The following is a 20,528-nucleotide window of genomic DNA, read 5'->3' as shown; positions in this document are numbered from 1 at the left end:
TATTAAACATGTTCATAAATGATTCCTTACCCCTTTAGCATCAAAAGAATATCTGTAATATTACGTGAATATCTGTAAAAGTCACGTTTTTCTATTAAGTAAGTAAGTAAGTAAGTATTTATTTATAAAGCGCTTTTCGCAGATAAAATCACAAAGTGCTGTACACAGAAACAATAAACATACATTTACATCACATGTGTAGCATCATAAAAGGGCAGTAAAAATTGAAAATAAAATCTTGTTAACTAAAAGCATTTTTGAAAAGCGAAGTCTTCAAATGTTTTTTAAAAGTGTCCACGCAGTTCATCTCCCGGAGAGACTGGGGCAGACCATTCCAGAGTCTGGGGGCTGCAGCCTGGAACGCCAGGTCTCCTCTGGTTTTAAATTTGGTTTTTGGGAACCTTAGTAGACCCTGACCTGCGGATCGAAGGCTGCGTCCTGAAGTGTAGGGACACAACATGTCTGAAATGTATAGAGGAGCCTGGCCATGTAAAGCCCGGAATGTTAGAACCAGTATTTTATATTCAATCCGGAACTTGACAGGGAGCCAGTGCAGGGAGGAAAGTATCGGGGTAATGTGTGATGTCTCTGTCTGCTAGCGCACAGCATCTCTTCTTCACTGCTAGATTAGCTGCATGCCCACCGACCACTGGGTTACCAGCGCCCTCTGCTGGTCCAAACAAATATCTGACCTAAATACAGTGCAATGACTGATTTTTTTTTTTTTAAGTCCAATTGTTAAGGCACAAAAAACATTTTCAGTTGCACTTTTATAAAGAAAAAGAACTATTATGCAGTTTTGCATTGTTTACTATAGAACTAGAATTTAAATGAATAGGCTACTTCTTCATTTGTATTATTCCTTTATTTATTTCATTCAAGATTTATTTTTAGTTAAATTGCATTGTTTTGAATAGTTTATCAAGGGATTCTTTTGACAATGAAAAATAAAAGGAAAACAGTACAGTATTTTCTAGTTTTTTTTTTTCCCCAAAAAAATAAAGGAATATTTTTCAGTCATCATTTGTCTACAGTCTCATTTTGTAAAATAAATCGTGAGAGAATCGTATCGTGAACCCAGTATCGTGAATCGAATCGTATCGGAGTTGAGTGAATCGTTACATCCCCAATTTATATATATATATATATATATATATATATATATATATATATATAGAATTACGCAATAATTGTAATTAATTATGAAAATTACGCAATTAAAATTATAATTGACCCCAACACTTGTCCATAGATCAAAACATCAAAGAAAACTGTAGTCTGAATTCTTTCATGCAGTTGATTTAATTTATCTGCTTAAGTAAATGTGAAACTGGATACAGTATGTGATGTCAAAAAATAAAAAGCCTAGTGCATATTTTCACACTAAAATATTAATAACCGGTTCATATTGGTTTAATAGTAATTAGAAATGGTATGGAACACAATGAAAGGTTGTCAGGCCACTACAAAGACACACAATTAGAGTCACTGTGTATTATGTATGTTTGCAGAGGCAATTTATTAATTATAATTTTTCCAGATCACAATACAGTTCACCGGTCAACTATAATGTAACTATGTTGTGTCTACAACCTCTTTTCCACAACAAAGCCACAGCAGCTTCATAATGGGACTGTGTCTGTTGTTGCTTTGCAGCATTTGAAATAGAACCAAGCTGAGATTTGGCCATTGTGGGACTTTTCATAGGCGGCGTCTTTGTGCAGAACTTTGACAAGAGGCACAATGTGTGACTGATTAGAGTGGGGTTTTTTTGCAGATTCACATTGTGCCAACTCACTTGTTCGCTCAGACAACACGCCTCTGTTCTTTCCTCTGAAACTGGAATAAAGGGACGTCAGAGGTGGGAAAGCTGCTCCTCTGCCTGTTTATTATTCATGAAAACGCTCGACTTGAAGTTAAAGCTGTATCGGTATAGGATTACGTTATTGTAAAGTAATGGTTTGATTAAAAATACATTTGATTAAACTATACCTGTAATATATACAGTACCTCCAGAAGTATTATTGGTTAATAATCAAATCTAATTATACATTATACTATTCTTTTGGTGCAGTTCACTGATTATAAATCAATGCATTCTGTATATGAAATCCATCATCATGTATAGGAAGCAGTGACGTGCCGTGACCACTAGGGCTGGGTAGGCACGTTGCAAATCGAGACCACCAATGACAATTTCATGTTTCTGCTGTCAAGTGTTAATTCAATTCAAATCAATTTTATTTGAAGAAAGCAATTTCCAACAAAGTCATCTCAATGAGCTTATCAAAATATAAAATTCATAATAAGAAAGAAAAACCCAATAATATCCACATGAACAAGTGTTTCGCCATCTAACAAAATCAACATCATAAACACCATTAAAGAAACATAAACAATTATTTAATATAGCCTCCATACTCTCCAACAAGATATATCTCATGACACGACAGAACATCTGTTGTTTGTGTTGGAAACACAGAAACACAGAGAAAATGACAACTGAACAGCCTCAGTGAGGAGCATCCACAAAGTCAATCCTTCCTTTTGTACCATTCACTGTGAAAAGTATGAAACGTGTTCTGACCTTACCTTAGCTGAAGCTCTGGTAACTCAGGTGTTGGTCTCCATCTTTTAAAAGCTGTCGTTTTTCCTCAAAACAAAGTTTCTCTATCATCTCTATCGCTGTCACCCGCCCACTAGTTAAAGAACGTAGCAGCAGCAGTCACGTGTCATCTATTCACTAATGTGCTGTGAACTTACGTATAGCATTTAGCATAGCGCAGTTACGTGCAAAGGCAGCTCTCTACGCTGCCTTTACGCGTAAATGGATGTAATATTGGGGACCTGACTGCGCATGCGCAAACACGTAAAATCACGCAATGGGAACAGAGGCAGAAGAGCGACGTGCCTTGGGAGGGGGCGTGGCCTCCCTCTGCCTTACAGCGGAGCGAAAAAAAAAAAAAAGACTGTGCAGCTGTTCCAGGAAATAGCGCTGTTTAGTAATTTGGGCTAAGAAACGCACAAAATGCAGGCACTTTCAAACTTATAGGTACTGTAGGCTATTGGAAATGGAAAAATAAAAAATTTATAATTAAAAAAACTTAATTATAATTAAATAATCAAAATATCAATTCACCCTTGGGTAGGCACTGCCTACCCTGCCTACCCTGACGGCACGTCACTGATAGGAAGTAACAGTAATGTTGTAATGAATTATAGGGTGATAAATGTTTTTTAAAGCTAATATTTGTAATTTTTTCCCCTTGTTTTTAGTTTTTGTTTGAAATAAATGGAAAAACAATCTAATCAAATTAAAATGGTCTTGTATCGATGGATAAGGATGAAGCACAATCTAAAGTATTACATAATAATCAACCGGAAATGCCGATCTTTTATCTTTACTTCTTAGAAGTGACTTGATGTGCATGAAAGACGTGCACTGTAGATCAACGCCCATTTATCTGTGTTAGCTTGGTTATCTGCTAAGACAGATTAGTTTTATTGCTTTTATTCATACCAGCTATAAATGACTGGCAGTAATGTTATTGATTTGCAATACGGAGCAAAGAAAACCAAAGTTCAACTTAGAAGCTTGTCTATTGCATATTTATGGTTTAAAGCATTGAAAGGCAACTATGTATTGTGAAAAATCACTCAAATGACAACTATTCACCTCCCAAAAATGTTGTTATGTTGTTCACTCTCTAAATTTCAATATTAAGTCTAACAACAAGGGTTGCCAACTCTCAGAAATAGATGCTCCTTATTAAATTTTCAAAGAAAAAATACCAACAAAATCCATTCCATAATATACACACATATATATATATATATATACTGTACACATATACAGATGGGGTACCTGCACATTTATTGATATTTTCTTAGTTGCTCTGCGGTTGATTTCCTGCAGGAGTGATACAAGTCCTTTTTTTTACGAGGTTGACTCATATTTCCATGTGTTCACTGCTTTATTGTTTTATCACACGATGCAGATTGTAAATAATAATAATGAACAGAATGAGAAAACGATGGTTGGTGACGTTCCTATCATTTTCAGAGTTTAACACAGCTGCCATGACGACTTCCCTTTGTAGTGGAACGTGCGGTTTTTCCACGTGTGCCAATCCCAATGTTTACAGGGGTTTAGCAATGTAGCCTTATCATTTAACATTTAAATTTAGCATTTAGATTGAAATGTAACATTGCAAATAAACATTTAAATTTCACATTTGACTTTATTTTCATTTCATTTTTTATGTCTTTTTACATATAAACATATTGTTGACAATAACATATATCATGTTTTACATTAATTTCTGTCTGAAATGTGAGGAAAGTGAGGGAAATATTGAATATATAGTTAGAAAAGTGGATTTACTCTTTGGTCACAGAGCAGGAAAAGGCTGGAAATAAGTTAGCGTAACATTTTTCCAGCTAAAACACGTAATTTTTTTAGTCTATTTATAATTTTAACAGAAACATAGCACACAATGCCTTCTATATTAGTTCAATAAAGGACAATATAGGACGATTCTATATTTTAACCCTACACTCACAAAAAATTTCAGGTAATAAATGTGACTTCACTGATAATGTTACTGATTTTAAACATTAGGGAAAACAACAAACAAACAAACAAACAAACAATCAAACAAACAAACAATCAAACAAACAAACAGGCTTGTACTGATTTCAAAAGGTGCAATGTACTATAAAATAATCAATACCTGTACCTAATACCATTTGTCTACAACACTAGAGCCTCCTTCTGGTACATGTGTGTCACTACATAAACATTATCACCTTTTTCAGAATTCAACCTTGGAACTATTTGTTAAAGCATTTTCTTAAATAAAGCAACAATCTATTTTCTTTTTCCTTGAAGCAATGTGAATCAAAGAAAACTAAATTAAATGCAACAGCAGCACATTTTTTTTGTCTGATATTCCTTTCATTAGCACAGTTTTCAAGACTAATGTAAAATGTAATGTAATGTAAAAGACAACTAGAACTGTAGATGTAGCATCAAATGCTAACAGTGAGGTCGAACTGTTATTTGTTTTAAACTATGAGAGAATACTATGTTTATTATTATTCTCCTGTGTGTCAAACTTATATTATTAGTCAAACAAGTCAAATTAGTGCCCATAAATAAATATTACCAAAACATTTTTTGGCGTTAATGCCGCCCCGATACTGATAACAGTTGAATATCGGCAAAAAACGAGAATTGGATAATCTCGGCTAGCATCTAAAATCTCCGATATTGTACTTTTTAAAAAAAGAATATATATATATTTATTTAGGTTATTTTTCAGGGTCTTCTACTTTTTTATTATTGTTTTATTTAAATTGTAGAATATGAAAATATTATTGTGTTTAAGGTTAAAATTCACGTTCCGGTAACCCATTGGCTAATAATAAATTGCTCAGTACTTCTAATACCTACTGATGTTGACTATTGTTCGCTGAATAAAAAAAGTTGATCAAACTTTTTCTAACATCTAACAAGTAATAAAAGTATGTATGATTTATGCTGATATCATATCTGATCGATATCGGTATCAGCCAATACTCAAAGCGGCAATATCAGTGTCAAAGCTGGAAAAAGTAGGACCAGGACACCCCAACTACGGTATTTCCAGGTTTTGTATATATATATATATATATATATATATATATATATATATACACATTCCACCTGACAAAAAAAATAATTACAATAACTTTCCACCTATACATTGTCATTTTTGCTGTGAAATGAGGTCTCCGTATTTTTAACCCATTTCCACCACTGAAGGGGCACCTGGGAAGCTGTTTTGGGGTTGTTGTTTTTGTGTTTTTTTTTTTTTTTTTTTTAATACAAATTTACAACAGTTCAGAAGTGTTTACACTATATAAACATACAGAGAGGGGACAAGCCAGCAAGAATCATACATACAGAACTGAAAAAAAAAAAAAAAATAAATAAATAAAAGGGGCAAATCAGTTTTCATGCCACTTCAAAAATATTGTTGTATATTGTCAGTTTTAATGTTTTTTTTTTTTTTTTTTTTTTTTGCATTAATAAGGGATAAAGTCTTGATATATTCTTTAAATTCACACAGAATACAGTAGTAAAATAAACTTCCTCTTTCCTTTAAAAATGAGGATAAAGATCCATAATCCTAATTGTGGGCATTGACCTTTAACCTCTTGCACTTTGGAGCATGTGCACTAATGCGGCTTCTCACACACTAGGAAATCTTGCTCTCGTTCAATTCCCGTGTGCAAGTTCAAAGGTCAAGAAGGATAAACTTGCCTTGGCTGACAACGAGTCTGACAGAAATTAAGATTATTTTTACCATTACAACATTGATTCCTTGAAAGATTTTTTGCACAAACGTGGAATCGGTTTCCAAGGCAGAAATACCGAGTTAGCTGCTAAAGCTAATGCTGCACACGAGTTGAAAATTCAGCTTTTTCCTGACTTTTCATAAACTCAAAGACACTTTACAGTTGTTAAAACAATTACACAAATAAATTAAAAAAAAGAAACTAACAAGATAAATTAGCTATTTAGCATCATTTAGCTAAACTTTTAAATGAAGTTAAGTAGCTAATTTATCTTAGCATGAGGATAGAAATTTAGCCAACACGTGTCAAAAAAGGGAATGAAAAATATCTCAACTTTGACCAACAAGAAACAAAAAATATAACTTCCTTTTAAAACAGTGAGTGAACATTATAAATATATGTTGATATGTAACAAATGCTTATTTAGTTTTAGTTTCAGCTCGTGGCCATGGAGTAAACACTCACAAAGTCAAGGTCAAACAAACTAAGAGAAAATAATTCCTCTATCTTTATAAACTCACCTTTGAACAGACACTTGTTGACTTGTATTTATCTTTGAGTTGAAATGGTAACCACCTTCTTCTTCTTCTTTGGTTCAATTGGTGGTTGGCAAACAACAAAATGGTGATGGTCTGCCACCTACTGGTGGTAAGGAGTATGGACCAGAATATCCGCCACTAACATAAAAGTAAAGCACAAATAAATAAATGAATTATCTCGATCAGTTGTGCTTGTCTAAGACAGAATCATAAATAGTACTGATATATCCTACTCAAGTAGAAGTACTGTTACTTGACTGAAATTGTTCACAAGTACAAGTAAATCCTACATAAATGAATGAAAGTACAAGTAAAAAGTACTATTAATTTTTGGTAATACATCTTTCCAAAGTTCCCATACAGTAAACATCTCATGTATTAACTTAAAAAGGAAGAGACCACATTTTGCACAATTGGAACAATTTTCCACAAAGGCATCTGTATGAAATAAAAGGTTTGTCAAAATGTAATATTATTTTTAAAATAGAATAACACAAATTAATTCAATTAAAAGAAATAAAAAAAAAAAAAAAAAAAAAAAAAACAGAGGAGTTTAGAATGAAGTGTGCCGTCTGCTTCCTCCTCTTATAGGAGGTGGGAGTATCCCTGGCGGACGGACACATTTCACCAGCCAATCAGGATTGGCAGATTGATGAAAAAATGCAAAAGGGCTGCAGATACGAGTGCATCCCATAGTGAGACATCTCACGAGATATTATAAAATAGAACATAATTTGAGTGAATTTAGCAAGGACTTTTTTCAAAAATAAATTCAAGAAAACTATGAAAATAGAGTTTTTTCATGTTTGAATAGCTATGATTTGCAATAAGGGTAATATTTGCCAGCCAAAGCAGAAGTAATGCTATGTGGAAAACTGAACTTTAAACTGTGGCGGTTATATCGTAACTTTCTATTTTCATCATGTCTCATTCGTATCCTGTTTCACATCAAGTGAAAGGAAATTACATCAAAGGCGACTGCTTTGACCTTTTCACCAAGACACCATTAGATTCTTATGCTATGTGGCAGTTCTCATCACCCATACTAACTATTTTGAGTTTTTTTAATTTCATTTTGAACATGACAAAGAAAAATAGATGAACAGAAAACATCCCACGTGTTTGACAAACACAGCAGTGACAGTGTATTCTACTAGATTAGATTAAATAATAGCACATACTGCTAAAGCCCTTTTGTATGGTTGCCCTTCTTCTCTCCATTGCCCTCATCACATCATCTTTAATATTCCATTATGTGAGTTTATCCCTTTTATGTTGATTAAATATTCACATCACGTTTTTGTCCCTTTGATCAGGGGATTACTTTTTGGTTAGTATTGAAGTCATTCTAGATTCTGCAGCATTGTGGTATTTGTGTGTCAGACAGGGGTGGACTGGCCATCTGGCATACCCGGCATCGTCCCGGTGGGCCGTTGACACAAAGTGGGCCAGTCCGGTCCGCTATGTCTTTTTTTGTTTTTTTGTTTTTTTTCTGACAAATGAGTGGAGACAGACATGGAAACAGGTGGCCAAAAATGGTCCAAAAGTGGCAAAAACATGGCGAGAAAAGAGTGTAAAGTGACTCAAATGGGCCAAAAGCAGTAAAGACTGGTCAAAAATGGTCAAGTAAAGAGGAACCAAGTGGTACGTAATGACAAAGGGTATCTTAAATGGACAAAATGTGGCAAACAATAGTGAAAAAAGGGCAAAATGTGGTGAACAATAGTGAAAAAGTCCAAAAGATGTGGAACAAAAAGGACGAAATAAAGGGGAAAAGGAAATAAATTGTATTTATAGCTTATTTGGATGAAAAGTGGCCAAAAAATTAAAGAAAGGACAAAAAATGGATAAATTATTGGCAAAAGGTAGCCGAAGTCTGAAAAAAGTGACTTTTTTGAAAGTGGGACAAAGAAGTTTTCTGGGAGAATAATATTTAAATAAAGACATGTTGAGCATCACTGACTTAATGCTGCAGTATGTAAGATTTCTTCTGTATCATTTGGTCAAAAATCCATAATCATTTTTGAGCATATCGTAATCCAAAGTGTTCTGACTGGACAGTTAATCTCTTCTCCTTCTCCTGGCTCTGTAAATTAAGTTTATAAATCCAAGAGCGTGACGCTAAATGTCAGCCAATCAGCAGTCTTTCTACAAACAATAGTGTCGGGATAAATGATGTGTAAACCTAAGAGAAGCTTATTCAAGGTGAATTAATTTTACAGTCTGGATGCGGAGTGATGGTTTTCACTCTGCCCGGAGGCAGTGTGTGTGTGTGTGTGTGGCGGGGGACGACCTGACGACAGCAGCCACTGTTCGAGACAATAACTACAGAGTGATACGTACATTCATGTCTCTAAAACACAAGGAAAATCTCCAAAGACAGAAGATAAAGTCTGTAGATTTGTCACTAGTCTCTATTGAGCAAAAAGTCTCTAAGAGGGTTCCCAAAAGACACCGGTAAGGGAGGATAAGTTTTGGTTTTGGTTTCAAAACGAAGCGGAGAGAGGATTCTACATACTGCAGCTTTAAACGGCTTCTACATGGTGTCCTCTGATAATCTAGTGGACTGTTCTGGACACAACAGGGCTGGATTTTTGTCCCAGTCCACCCCTGGTGGCCTTAAATGTCTCATTTCTTTATTTCTACATTTCATAGAAACTTGACCCCTGTCAACAAACATGAATAACACACGTGTTAAGATTAAAAAAGGGATGAATTTAGTGGTAAAACTCTTTCTTCTGCCGTGACGATTACAGCCATACGCCACTGTGACTAGACGTCTTGTAGATGTGCTGTGTTGTGTACATTAGATTCATTAGATTCTCTGACTTCCTGTGCTTCCTGTGTGCCAGGATGTGTACTCACATGAGAGCCTGTGCAATGTGTGTGTATGAAGGATGATTAAGTCTTTTAGGGGGCTGTGTGGCTAGTCATGGTGTATGTGTGTGTGTGTGTGTGTGTGTGAGAGAGAGAGAGGATAGAGTAAAGACTGGATGGCTACTGGCAGTAATATTTTCTCTGGCAATGAGCAAACATGATGCTGTCTGCAAAGGCACTGCAGTGTGTGTGCTGCAGGGAGAGAGCGAGTGAGAGAGAGAGAGAGAGAGAGAGAGAGAGAGAGAGAGAGAGGAGGGTGTGGACATCCATAAGGCGAGAACCACAAGCACTGACACACAGAACAAGAGAGAGAGTGTGTGTGCGTGTGTGTGTGTGAGAGTGTGAGGGTGTGTGTGAGTACTGCGCATGTGTGACTGTGAGGAGCTCTGACTGGAACAGCTAGGCTGAGGAGGAGAAAGAGCAGCAATGAACGGCATCCGAGCCCAAGAAGAACGATAACATCAGGAGGAGAGAAGGCAGCGAAGGAGGCGAGAGGTCGAACCGAAAGGACCAGCAGGACGAAGGATTCCAGAGGGAATGGAGAGAGTGGGAAGAGGGAATGGAAAGAAGAGGTGAGGACAGAAGAGACCTGAAGAGAAGAGCAGGGAACCGTGATGATGATGATGATGATGATGTATCCATCTCGCAACAGCTTCCTCCATCTTACATCTCCTCCATCTTTTCCCTCCTTCTGCCGTGCGTCATCTTTCTAGAATGAAACAAGCCATTGGATGAAACACTGCTTTTATCATCACAGAACAGAACAACACTGGCAGCAAAGACTGGAACTGAAGCCGTGCGTGCATAGACCAGGTGAGGGTGAGATATGAATCTGAAGACGCTGAGGTGTTCCAGATTCTGGGGGTTGTACCATTTATACTCTATGTTCTCCATCGATGAGCAGATGATGTTGGTTTGTTCCAGATTTGAGCCACGATGACAGAAGCTGAAGTGCCATTTTTTTTTTTTTGCTTACTTGTGCTTAAGCTGGGATTTGCATGGTTGTTGCATCATGACATCCATTTTACACACACACACACACACACACACACACACACACACACACACACACACACACACACACACACACACACACACACACGGCTGCGTGAGTAATGACACACACAAGCTCCCACACACACACACACACACACACCAGCTTTATCCAGACTATAGGATGCGGATGACGATAGTGGGAACACTGGTTCAGGTGTTTGTGTTACCTTGAGGGTTTTGTGCAGACAGGCAGGTGGGAGTGCAGCTGGTGGTGGGGGGGTAATTGCATTGGGTAGGCGACGCAGCATCATAAGGACAGGAAAGGAACGGCCTGTTCTGTTGTTGTCAGCATCTCCATGTCGCCCATACATTGGCACTGCAGTGCGAGCACTCACTATAACATTCTGCTATTGCATAACATCCCCCCCCCCCCCCCACAACCACCACCACCACCCCTCATCCCCCCACCCCCCACCCCTCACATGGCAACGCAGCGACCCTAAAGCCGCTCCATCTCAACACAGTCCAAATATTTTGGTGCCAGCTCGTGTCTCTTCCTCAGGTACTCACTGTTTCCTTACGCAGCAGCTGATAATGCCGTCCACCGTCTTCCTGTGTTGCCTTCGTTCTTCCATTCCAGTCTTCCAATCCGCTGCCTGTATCGAGCCACCATCTGCATTGAAGAGCCGAAAAGCTCGACTAGATTTTTGCTCTATAAATCTTCCATGAGGTGTGTGTCAGGAAAGAGCGGCGCTGCCTATTATTTGCCTGTGGGGTTTTTTTTTTTGCCCGTGTGCAGTTCTGCCATGTTGCTGAGGAGAGCTACGGAACAAAGAGCACTTAGCTGTAATGAATTGCGATGCAAAATGGCCGATGTTTGCCAAAAATGACAGTGAGTTAAAACATTAAAAAACAATACTATATCTCGTGTTTGTGTAACTTTGACACAAGTACCATGTAGTGGAGAGCATTGTTAGAGACATGGATGCTCTCGTACTACAGAACAGGGTTGGGGTCATTTACATGTTTCAGTTACAATTACATTTTGAATTACCCATGATCATCTACAATTCAATGACGATTACATTGACCAGCATTTTTTCCCATTACAACTCAATTACATTTACATTCTCAATTACAATAAATCACAATCACTGAACCTGAAATAACCTAATACAAGTTAACCTTAGCTTTCTGTTAGCATCTCTTATGGTGACGGGTCCTAAATCTGCTGTAAAATCCACTAAAATATAATATCTATCATCTATTTTTTTTTTCGTATCCATTGGTTACCTTGTTAAGCTTCCTAATCAATAAAAACATAGGTTTTAATATTTTGGTGTGTGGGCGTCTAAGCCTATTTCGTGTCAGTTTAGCCCTAGATTAAATTTCTTTTGAATGGTAAAATTTGGGAAAGCTTGATATGAGACATATTTGTATAATTGTTAACATAGGTGTAGAACTGTACATAGAACTGTAACATGGTTCCTCAGTTTTGCGTTAAATTATTATTGACAATTACAGTTACAAAGAAAATTATCTAAACTCAATTACAATTTCATTACAATTACGACAGCAACAGATTTTTAAAATGACAATTACAATTCTAATTGTGCCATAATTGTAATTAATTATCAATTATAATTGACCCCAACTATGCTTTAGAAAATAAACAAGAAATTATTATCAGGGGAAAAAAATGAATCTTCAAGCTTTACAATAAAACGTCAAACAAGAGAAATTAGAAACCACCGGCAATGATACGGTTAATACGTTCTCATTAATCTGTTTGCATTGACTCTATTTAATCAAATGTATCTGAATGAATCTGCAGCCTGAAACCTACAGTAAATATTTGGAGGATTATAAAGTCATCATACTTATGTAATCAAAATACAGCAACAAACTCCACTCAGGTCCGAGTAGTGATAGGCCGATGTTTCTTTTGTCAGCCGAGGTTCGAATGTGGATAGAAATCTCCACATAGTTGGCATACCTGACATGCTGATGGTATGTGGAGTAGGGGCACCACATAAAGGTCTGGTGTAGTGTTCGATGTACGGACAGAGGGACTGGGACATGTGGATGGTTGGACATATAGAGAGAAGCTGTGCATATCTCTATGACTCATTCAGAACATGGTGCCCTGCTGCTGAACAGGTGGAGTCTGTGTATGAAAACTGTTTGTGCTGCATACGTCAGTGCGTTGTTGGTTTATTTGTGAATCCACAGGAAATGGAAAGGGTGTTGCCTTGTACTGTACGTGATGGGAAAGTCATTTGTAGGTGAGAATGGCCCCATGTTTGTGAATGCAGCTGTGTGCGTGTTTAATGGGAGCAGGAATTTGCTGTCGAGGCAGACTCCACTGCATTCTCCTGCGTTTGCTTGTGATGATGAGGTCAAACGCCTGCCATCATTTCATTAGGAAGAACATCCAGAGCTGCACACACTCAGACAAAGACGCACACGTACACATTCGTACACTGTGTGGAGACCATGGAGATGTGCAGTAGTTCATTCCGTGTTAATACAGTAGCAGGGTGGAGGATGAGCTCCTTACATAACCACGCAGAGGGCTTCGTCGATTAGGAAAAGCTGGCCCTTCAACAAGGGCTGCATCACCAAACGCTTTGCCCAAATGTTACTGCTTCTTCTGCAATGTTCTTGTTAGCATTAGGCATCAAGTCGGTCTGATTATCTCGACCTGTGGGACATCGTTTGATCCCTATAAACACTAGTATTCACAATTCTTTATTTTAAAGTAAGGCTGGGCAATTTTGCCTAAAAAAAAATTCCAATTTTTTTAAAGAAAAATTTCATTTTCGATTTGATTTTCCATTCGATTTTCAATTCGATTTTCAATTTGATTTTCAATTCGATTTTCAATTCACTTCGATTTTTTTTTTTTTTTTTCCGATTCTTGATTTGATTTTTGATTCTCGATTTGATTTTCTCTTTTTTTAATGGACTTAAAAATGACTACAGACATCAGATATAATGTCAAAATTGCAACTTTATTGCTGATAACTACATATTTTATGACATTAAAATGAAAAAAAACAAAACAATAAACTCTTCACTTAGCATCAGTGCGAATAAAAAATTAAACATGCCTGTGGCACACATATAGCCTACTCGAAGGGTAAACACATGTAAACAAAGAGGGGGCGGGCTCACATCCGAACACAAAAAAGTAAAAAAAAACTGTGGTGGGAAAAAAGAAAAATATTTAAAAAATATATATATATACACATTTACATATATATACACATTTTAAACTCGAATTTGCAAAAGAAAAATAGTTTTTATCTACAAATTTGATTAATCGATTAAATCAATTTTTTGCCCAGCCCTACTTTAAAGTATTACTTTAGTAGGCTACTAGAGCATTCTTCCTCATTTGTCTCTTTTTATAGCAATAATTATGAGTTATGAAATAGTTTCTCTGTAGTTACCTGTGATGTAAGAGCATTTTCAGCTTTGTTTGTCCACACATAATAATCTGTTTAGTGGTATTGTGATATTGCCATATTCCTATCAGATTTAAGTAAATACTTGACTATGGATATGGAGATATTTATACTAATTGAATGATCCAAGCAAAATAAAGGTTAATATAAGCTGTAGAGAGGCCGCGCTGAGCATCATTAATCCATCTTCCAAACATCGGCGATGTCTCTGCGACGTGTGCCCAATGAGCAAACGCAGTCCATAACACGTCTTGCCGATGCAACTTTATTCATCGTGCCGACGTCAGCAAGATGTATGTGTGCTATCAGGGGAGCTTTATGATAAAGATGATTTGTGTTTTTTTTTTTTTTTTTTTTACATATGTTTTATTCACTAAATAAAACAAATTATTATTATTATTATTCCTAACTTTGAGTTGTTTAATCTACACACATGCAAGCTCCTCCCCTCCGCCCCGCCCCTCTCAAAGCCAAAGCTAGCCTTCAGGCCAACATGAGGAAAGTTGTTGCCAGTGGTCTTGAAACATGGCAGGAGAAACGCAACAAAAACTCTTGATAAACAAGTGACAAGTTAAATTCTATGATATGGGAACACTTTGGGTTTGATGATGATGACCTAGCGCAAAGACATCACGTGCAAGAAGTGTTTTGTTTTGTGCAAAAGGGAACATAGTTGATTTTAGTGTTTGAAGGATTTTATTTATGTTTAAAGAATATTTTTATGTTTTTTTGTACAAAAAATAAATAACTTTTTGGTTGACAAACAACTGTTTGAAATCAATAATTGTGATTTTAATTATGACTAAAATAATTGTGATTTTTATTTTTTCTATCATCGAGCAGCCCTACTAAAATGTTCTTCAAATAAAAAATAATAAGAGTTCATAAAAGACAAAAAAACGTAAAAGCAACCAAGTAATCCAGATGAGATCAATTAGCTAAAACAACAACATACTGATGAAATCAGTGTTGCGTCCCAAATTATTTTGGATGTATCAACTTTGTATGTGCGGGACTGGAGTAAATACTGTAGATGCATTACTGTAATAGATTATCAGTTTATGTAATTATGTCATCTTTTCTCTTTTATGAAAAATTTAATTCCTAGAAACATTTTCGCAAAAATTCCTACTGAGAGGCATCTAATACATAAATAGACAGACAGACAGACAGACAAACAGACAGACAAACAGATAGATGAGTCTTATGAAATGCCATGAAATGTTAATTTCATGCACATTGTGTGCACAGGAGGTAAAATAAAAACAAGGCTATTCAGGGCACAGTGGTGCACAGCTGCAGTGCAGATGGACACATTTGGTGAGATTTCCAGTAATGCTGGCTAATCTGTTTGCACAGTGCACACACGTATGAGCTGCACCTTGGTGGAGAGAGGATGAAAAGGAAATTCAGCTGTGTGGATGTTTTCCCATATATGGTTCAGCATGTCACGTGCAAGTAATGCCTTCATCTTATGCTTATTAGGAATTCACACAAGAGACGCACATAGTCAGATAATGAAGCAACCATAAATAGAATGTATCTCTCTCTTCCTCTATGCAGGTCAGCTCCTCTGTTCATTTTTTTTCGCTCTAATGAATCATCGCCTACGACAGCCATTCAGTAAATGAGGAGCGATGTGTCATCCTCCCACCGCTATTGTTTAAAAACTGATCATCGAGGGTAAACCAGTTCTCGAGTCCAAACCCACACACAATACAAACAAAACACAAAGCACAGTGTGTAACCTGTTCCCATTGTGCAACACACTTGTAACATCACAGAATGACAATAGTGAGAAAGAAGGAAGACAATAACAGTGTCTCAATCACCTGTTCAATGCCTGTGACTTTAATGAATTCTTGAAGGAAATAATGAATCAGTATTTAACTGGTGGTACCACTAATTACTGTATGTGCCTAGTACAACACCAAAAGGTATCTAAGATGAGTTTACAGCACAAAGCAAAAGAAAGTGTCTTTTAAGACATACTGTCAATCATCAACTTTTGTTTCTACTATTAAAATGTGATTTTTGACATATTAATCCGTCTTGTTCCTTTATCTGCTACTTTCTGGTAATGTTTACAATGTAATGTATAATGATTAAGAGACAAATTTCTACTAGAATGATCATGCTTACAATAATACTTTATTGATCCAACACATCGTTTTGCTGCTACTTCTTTAATCAACCAGGAACTTGGCCCACAATTACATTTAGTATAGCATCTTGAGTCAAAAATGTAATAAACTTTTATTCATAATGATAATATTCCAAATTTTGACTACTCAGTAGAAAAGTGGGGAGCATCACCGCCTTTAACAAAGTAGGCTGTGGGTTTAAACCCTCAACCTACTAAGCTCCAGTCTTAAGGGTCTCTGAAGAGAATTCTCACCATTTTGTTAAAGAAATAATCTGGAAGCTGAACTGAAAAACTAACAAAATAGGGAAAAAAAAAACAAACAAAACAATTAAAAACCAAAACCAATAAAGTAACCCATTAACCATTCTCTTAAATAGTGATTGGTGGTAATTCGGAAATTAGGCACACCTCAGGGAGGAAGGAATCCTTCTCATTCTCTCTGCACATATACATATAAACAAGTCATGATGTTAAATTGTCCTTTTGTGCCAAAAGATGGTAGTAGCATGAGGTTTACCATTTGAGAATAAAGTGAGAGCTGTGTGTCACATATGGGAAGGATGTAATATTTGGCACGCAACATCTGTAGTGTTCCTTTGAATCAGGGGGTGTTTCGGCCTTTTTAACACTAGACACCCTCATCAAAAGTGGTCAGCTACAGGGTGATCAAGCCTGAGCTTGCATCCCATAACTGTTTCCCACTCTCTCCTTTCTGCAGCTTTGGGCCCTTTCACACTCTGTCTTTGGCCTTTGATTTGACTGGTTGCTTCGTAAGAAGTACTGGTCAATACGATTCCCTTGCAAAGATGGTACTCAATATATATTTATACATAAGACCAACAAAAGCAGAAAAAGACCAATTAAGGAAGACACCACTGGCACTGCATTAGTTTTCTCCCTCTCAGGCTCAGTTCATTATATTCAATATATTGTAAAAGATAGGGGAAGTCTGAACTGGTGGCAGAGATGTTGATTTTGGGCATGTGCAGAGGCGAGATGATGGTAATATTGGACAAATTATGTCGCAGCAATAAAAAAGAGGAATATCACAGAGAAGTCTTCTGGATGTAGGGAGGAAGGACAAAATGATGGTTGATGGTTGTTTGGTTAAAAGAGATAGGAGAAGATGGGCGGGGGATGACTTGCTGTGGTGACCCCTAAAGGATAGAATTTGATTCTGTATTATTCAATTTTATAAAAGCTTTTGTTTACCTCTGAATATTTTGCATCGTCAAGTTAAAAAAACCTCTGACACAAATTCTTCTTTGATCTGTTCTTTAACAGATAGATGGACCGGAATCCTACTTGAACTGCTACCAACCGTCATCCCTCCTGCTCCGATGGAGGTCTGAACTTCCAAACATTCTTCACTCCCACCTCTGAGGAATTCAGGAGCATTTGACGTCTGGAGGAGCTCCTCCAACAACAAGAAGGACATCCTCCCTCATTCCTACCAACAGGGGTCACTAGGGGTCATCTGACCAAACTGGATTGAGAAGGTTCTTCCTTCTTTTCCGAGCACTTGTGTTTGCCAAAAACAGAAAGATAATCATCTTTCTGAGAGGATAAGAGAAGAGTTTCCCTTGACAGCTGTGAACTCTACCTTTGGGACCTTAACTTAATCTTCTGTGAACAAACCTCCTACCTTGTAAATGCAAACATCCATCACACCAACACCCTGAGTGTATATGTCAACATTTGTGTGTGCATATGAGATTATTTATTGGTGTTTTCACTGAGTGACAACAAATCTTTGTGCTTAACGTCCGACTGATCCTGTGCAGCTTTATGTGCTGCAAGTTGCCATTGATTTGAAAAAGATCCCTTTAGATCGACAACACTGGTCATAAGCTGGACTGTTAAATCATCTGTGCATAAGAGCAGTGAACATAAGAGGTGCTGATTGTGGTGCTCTGGCTAAGCTCCTTTATCTGTGTCCACCTCATAAAGACTCAGGCTGACTATATAGATCCTACCCTGAGGAAATACTGAAGGAAACATGGAGGCAATGATCCGTCCTCATGTTCCCTGTAATGGCTGACTTTTGAAGGTGCCTGATCTTTCTCCCCTTGATCAGAACCAAACAGGGGCGTCCAGCACTGATTCAAGCCACAGCTCCCTCTCTATCCTCTGACTCTATAGTTGTACGAATGTCCTGCCTCAGGCGTCAGCCCGTCACCATCCCCATGGACACCGTCAAGATCATCCAGTCGGAAAAGTTCTCCCGGGAGTGCCCTGTTCCCGTCACCCAGCCACGCTATGCCCCGCCCCCTAGAGTGGCATGGGATGGCGGAGGCGAGGGTGAGATTATTGTCAATCAGGCCTGCAGCGACCTGACACTGGACATGACGGGTTCTTCCAGGCCTAAGGTGTCCTCGCCAGCCCCCATCACACGCAGAGAGCAAAGCTTCCTAGCTCAGCGCAAAACCAGTGCCAACGAAATCTGCTACCACCAGTTCCACTACAAGATGGAAGATGTCATCGTCAACCAGTACGTGCTGCGTTCGTCCTCCACCTCGTCCTCCTCATCCTCTTCCTCTGGGCCCATCATGCCCTGCGAGCCTCTGGATTGCCCCACCTGCGGTCACACCTACAACTTTGCCGGGAAGCGCCCACGCATCCTCTCCTGCCTGCACTCGGTGTGTGAGGAGTGCCTGCAGATCCTCTATGAATCCTGTCCCAAGTACAAGTTCATCTCCTGCCCCACATGCCGACGTGAGACAGTGCTGTTCACCGACTACGGATTGGCTGCCCTTGCCATCAACACCAGCATCCTGAGCCGCTTGCCCTCTGATCCCAACGGGCCCGTGCAGTGGGGCGGAGAGGCCGACCGCAGCTGCTACCAGACTGTGCGTCAATACTGCCAGTCAGCCTGCACCTGCCAGATTGCCAACCCATTGTCCTCCTGTGGAATCATGTAAATAAGAGGGCTGCTACAAGGCATGACTCCACCAACACCAACACCAATGTTTTCGTCTATAAGCTGGAACCCTCTCTGCTACACCTCTTTCTCTCACACAAAGAGTGAATCAATCCCTCTATAGGTGTTATCACTATATATTTAAGAGCACAGACGGTTGCTGTGTGGGACTGACGGCTGGCGGTGGATTGGTTCAATAAATAGTAAATAAATGTATTTTATGTATGGACTGGAATATAATTCACCCTCTCTTGTTTGGTTGGATGTGTTTGTCATTGACATGTCTTTACATGGGAATGCCAGGGGATGTCTATCCCCCAAACATAGGTGAATAAAGATCAAATAAATAAGAAAAAAAATCACTCTCAGGCCTGTAATTGTTATTTTCCTGCACAGCTGTCTTAATATTTTATGGTGTGTCATGTCTCTAATACAAACTTAAACAGAATGTTTTCCATCCTATACCAAACTGAGCTTTTGGCTAAAGAAATGTTATATGTGGAAACAGCACTAAGAAAATATATGGCAGCTCTCATGTATAATGATGTTTATGATATAAAGGTTTATGTCTAAGTTGTATTTTTGCCAGACAAGGAGGTCATTGATGGACGTATAAATATCCCCCATTGTTTTTACCGCAACTTTTATTCAGTGAAAAAAAACACCAGAAATGTGTTGGAAAGTCACTTTGGCAGAGTTATTGGGGGCTAACACAACAAATGAGAGAAAGATGGAAGTAAAAACACTTCTATGCATCCATCTACAGGACTCCACATCCCACAATGCAATGCGCAAAACTTTTTCAGCATGTCAACAAACCGACTGTTTATAGTGGAGATCAAAGTAGGCTTTTGAGTGTCAATTTTAACCTTTTACATCCGTTTGTAAGTAAATTATTTTTTTTATTATTATTATTATTATTATTGTTCTATGACACTACGTTGTCTTTAGCAGCTTTAAAAATTAAAAAAAAATGCATAGCTACAACTTCAGATTTTTCAAAATAAAAGCATTTACGTTTTTAATACATGATTCAAAGCCATTTAGCAGGCTTGCAAAGCATAAACCTATTGTTTTATTCAGTTCTTGAAACTTTAGTTTTTTTTGTTTTTGCATCATCATCTCACAACGAGACGTTCTTGGGTTCTGGTTAGTATTGGTGGAACTATTTCTTGGGGAACTGTGGTTCCCACCTATTACTGTAAAAAGTAAGCGTCACATTGTGTCATTAAATTCAC

At 37.7% G+C, this 20,528-nt stretch overlaps 1 protein-coding gene across 2 annotated transcripts; it reads left to right on the top strand.

The window, feature by feature from the left end:
- The first annotated feature begins 10,025 nt into the window (after nt 1-10,025).
- rnf208 (ring finger protein 208) lies at nt 10,026-19,652 on the top strand. Of its 2 annotated transcripts, XM_028463530.1 has the most exons (3): nt 10,026-10,330; nt 10,472-10,571; nt 17,655-19,652. In XM_028463530.1, exon 3 carries the CDS (start codon nt 18,521-18,523, stop codon nt 19,289-19,291), a length of 771 nt encoding a protein of 256 aa, XP_028319331.1. In that variant the 5' UTR covers nt 10,026-10,330; nt 10,472-10,571; nt 17,655-18,520; the 3' UTR covers nt 19,292-19,652. The 2 variants fall into 2 exon arrangements, with proteins under 2 accessions (XP_028319331.1, XP_028319330.1); XM_028463529.1 differs by having other exon boundaries at nt 10,026-10,571.
- The last annotated feature ends 876 nt before the right edge of the window (nt 19,653-20,528 follow it).

Source organism: Gouania willdenowi, chromosome 12 (assembly GCF_900634775.1).
Source record: "Gouania willdenowi chromosome 12, fGouWil2.1, whole genome shotgun sequence".
Lineage (NCBI taxonomy): Eukaryota > Metazoa > Chordata > Actinopteri > Blenniiformes > Gobiesocidae > Gouania > Gouania willdenowi.
The sequence above is the reverse complement of the archived record's forward strand: the minus strand, read 5'-3'. Positions and strand labels throughout refer to the sequence as shown.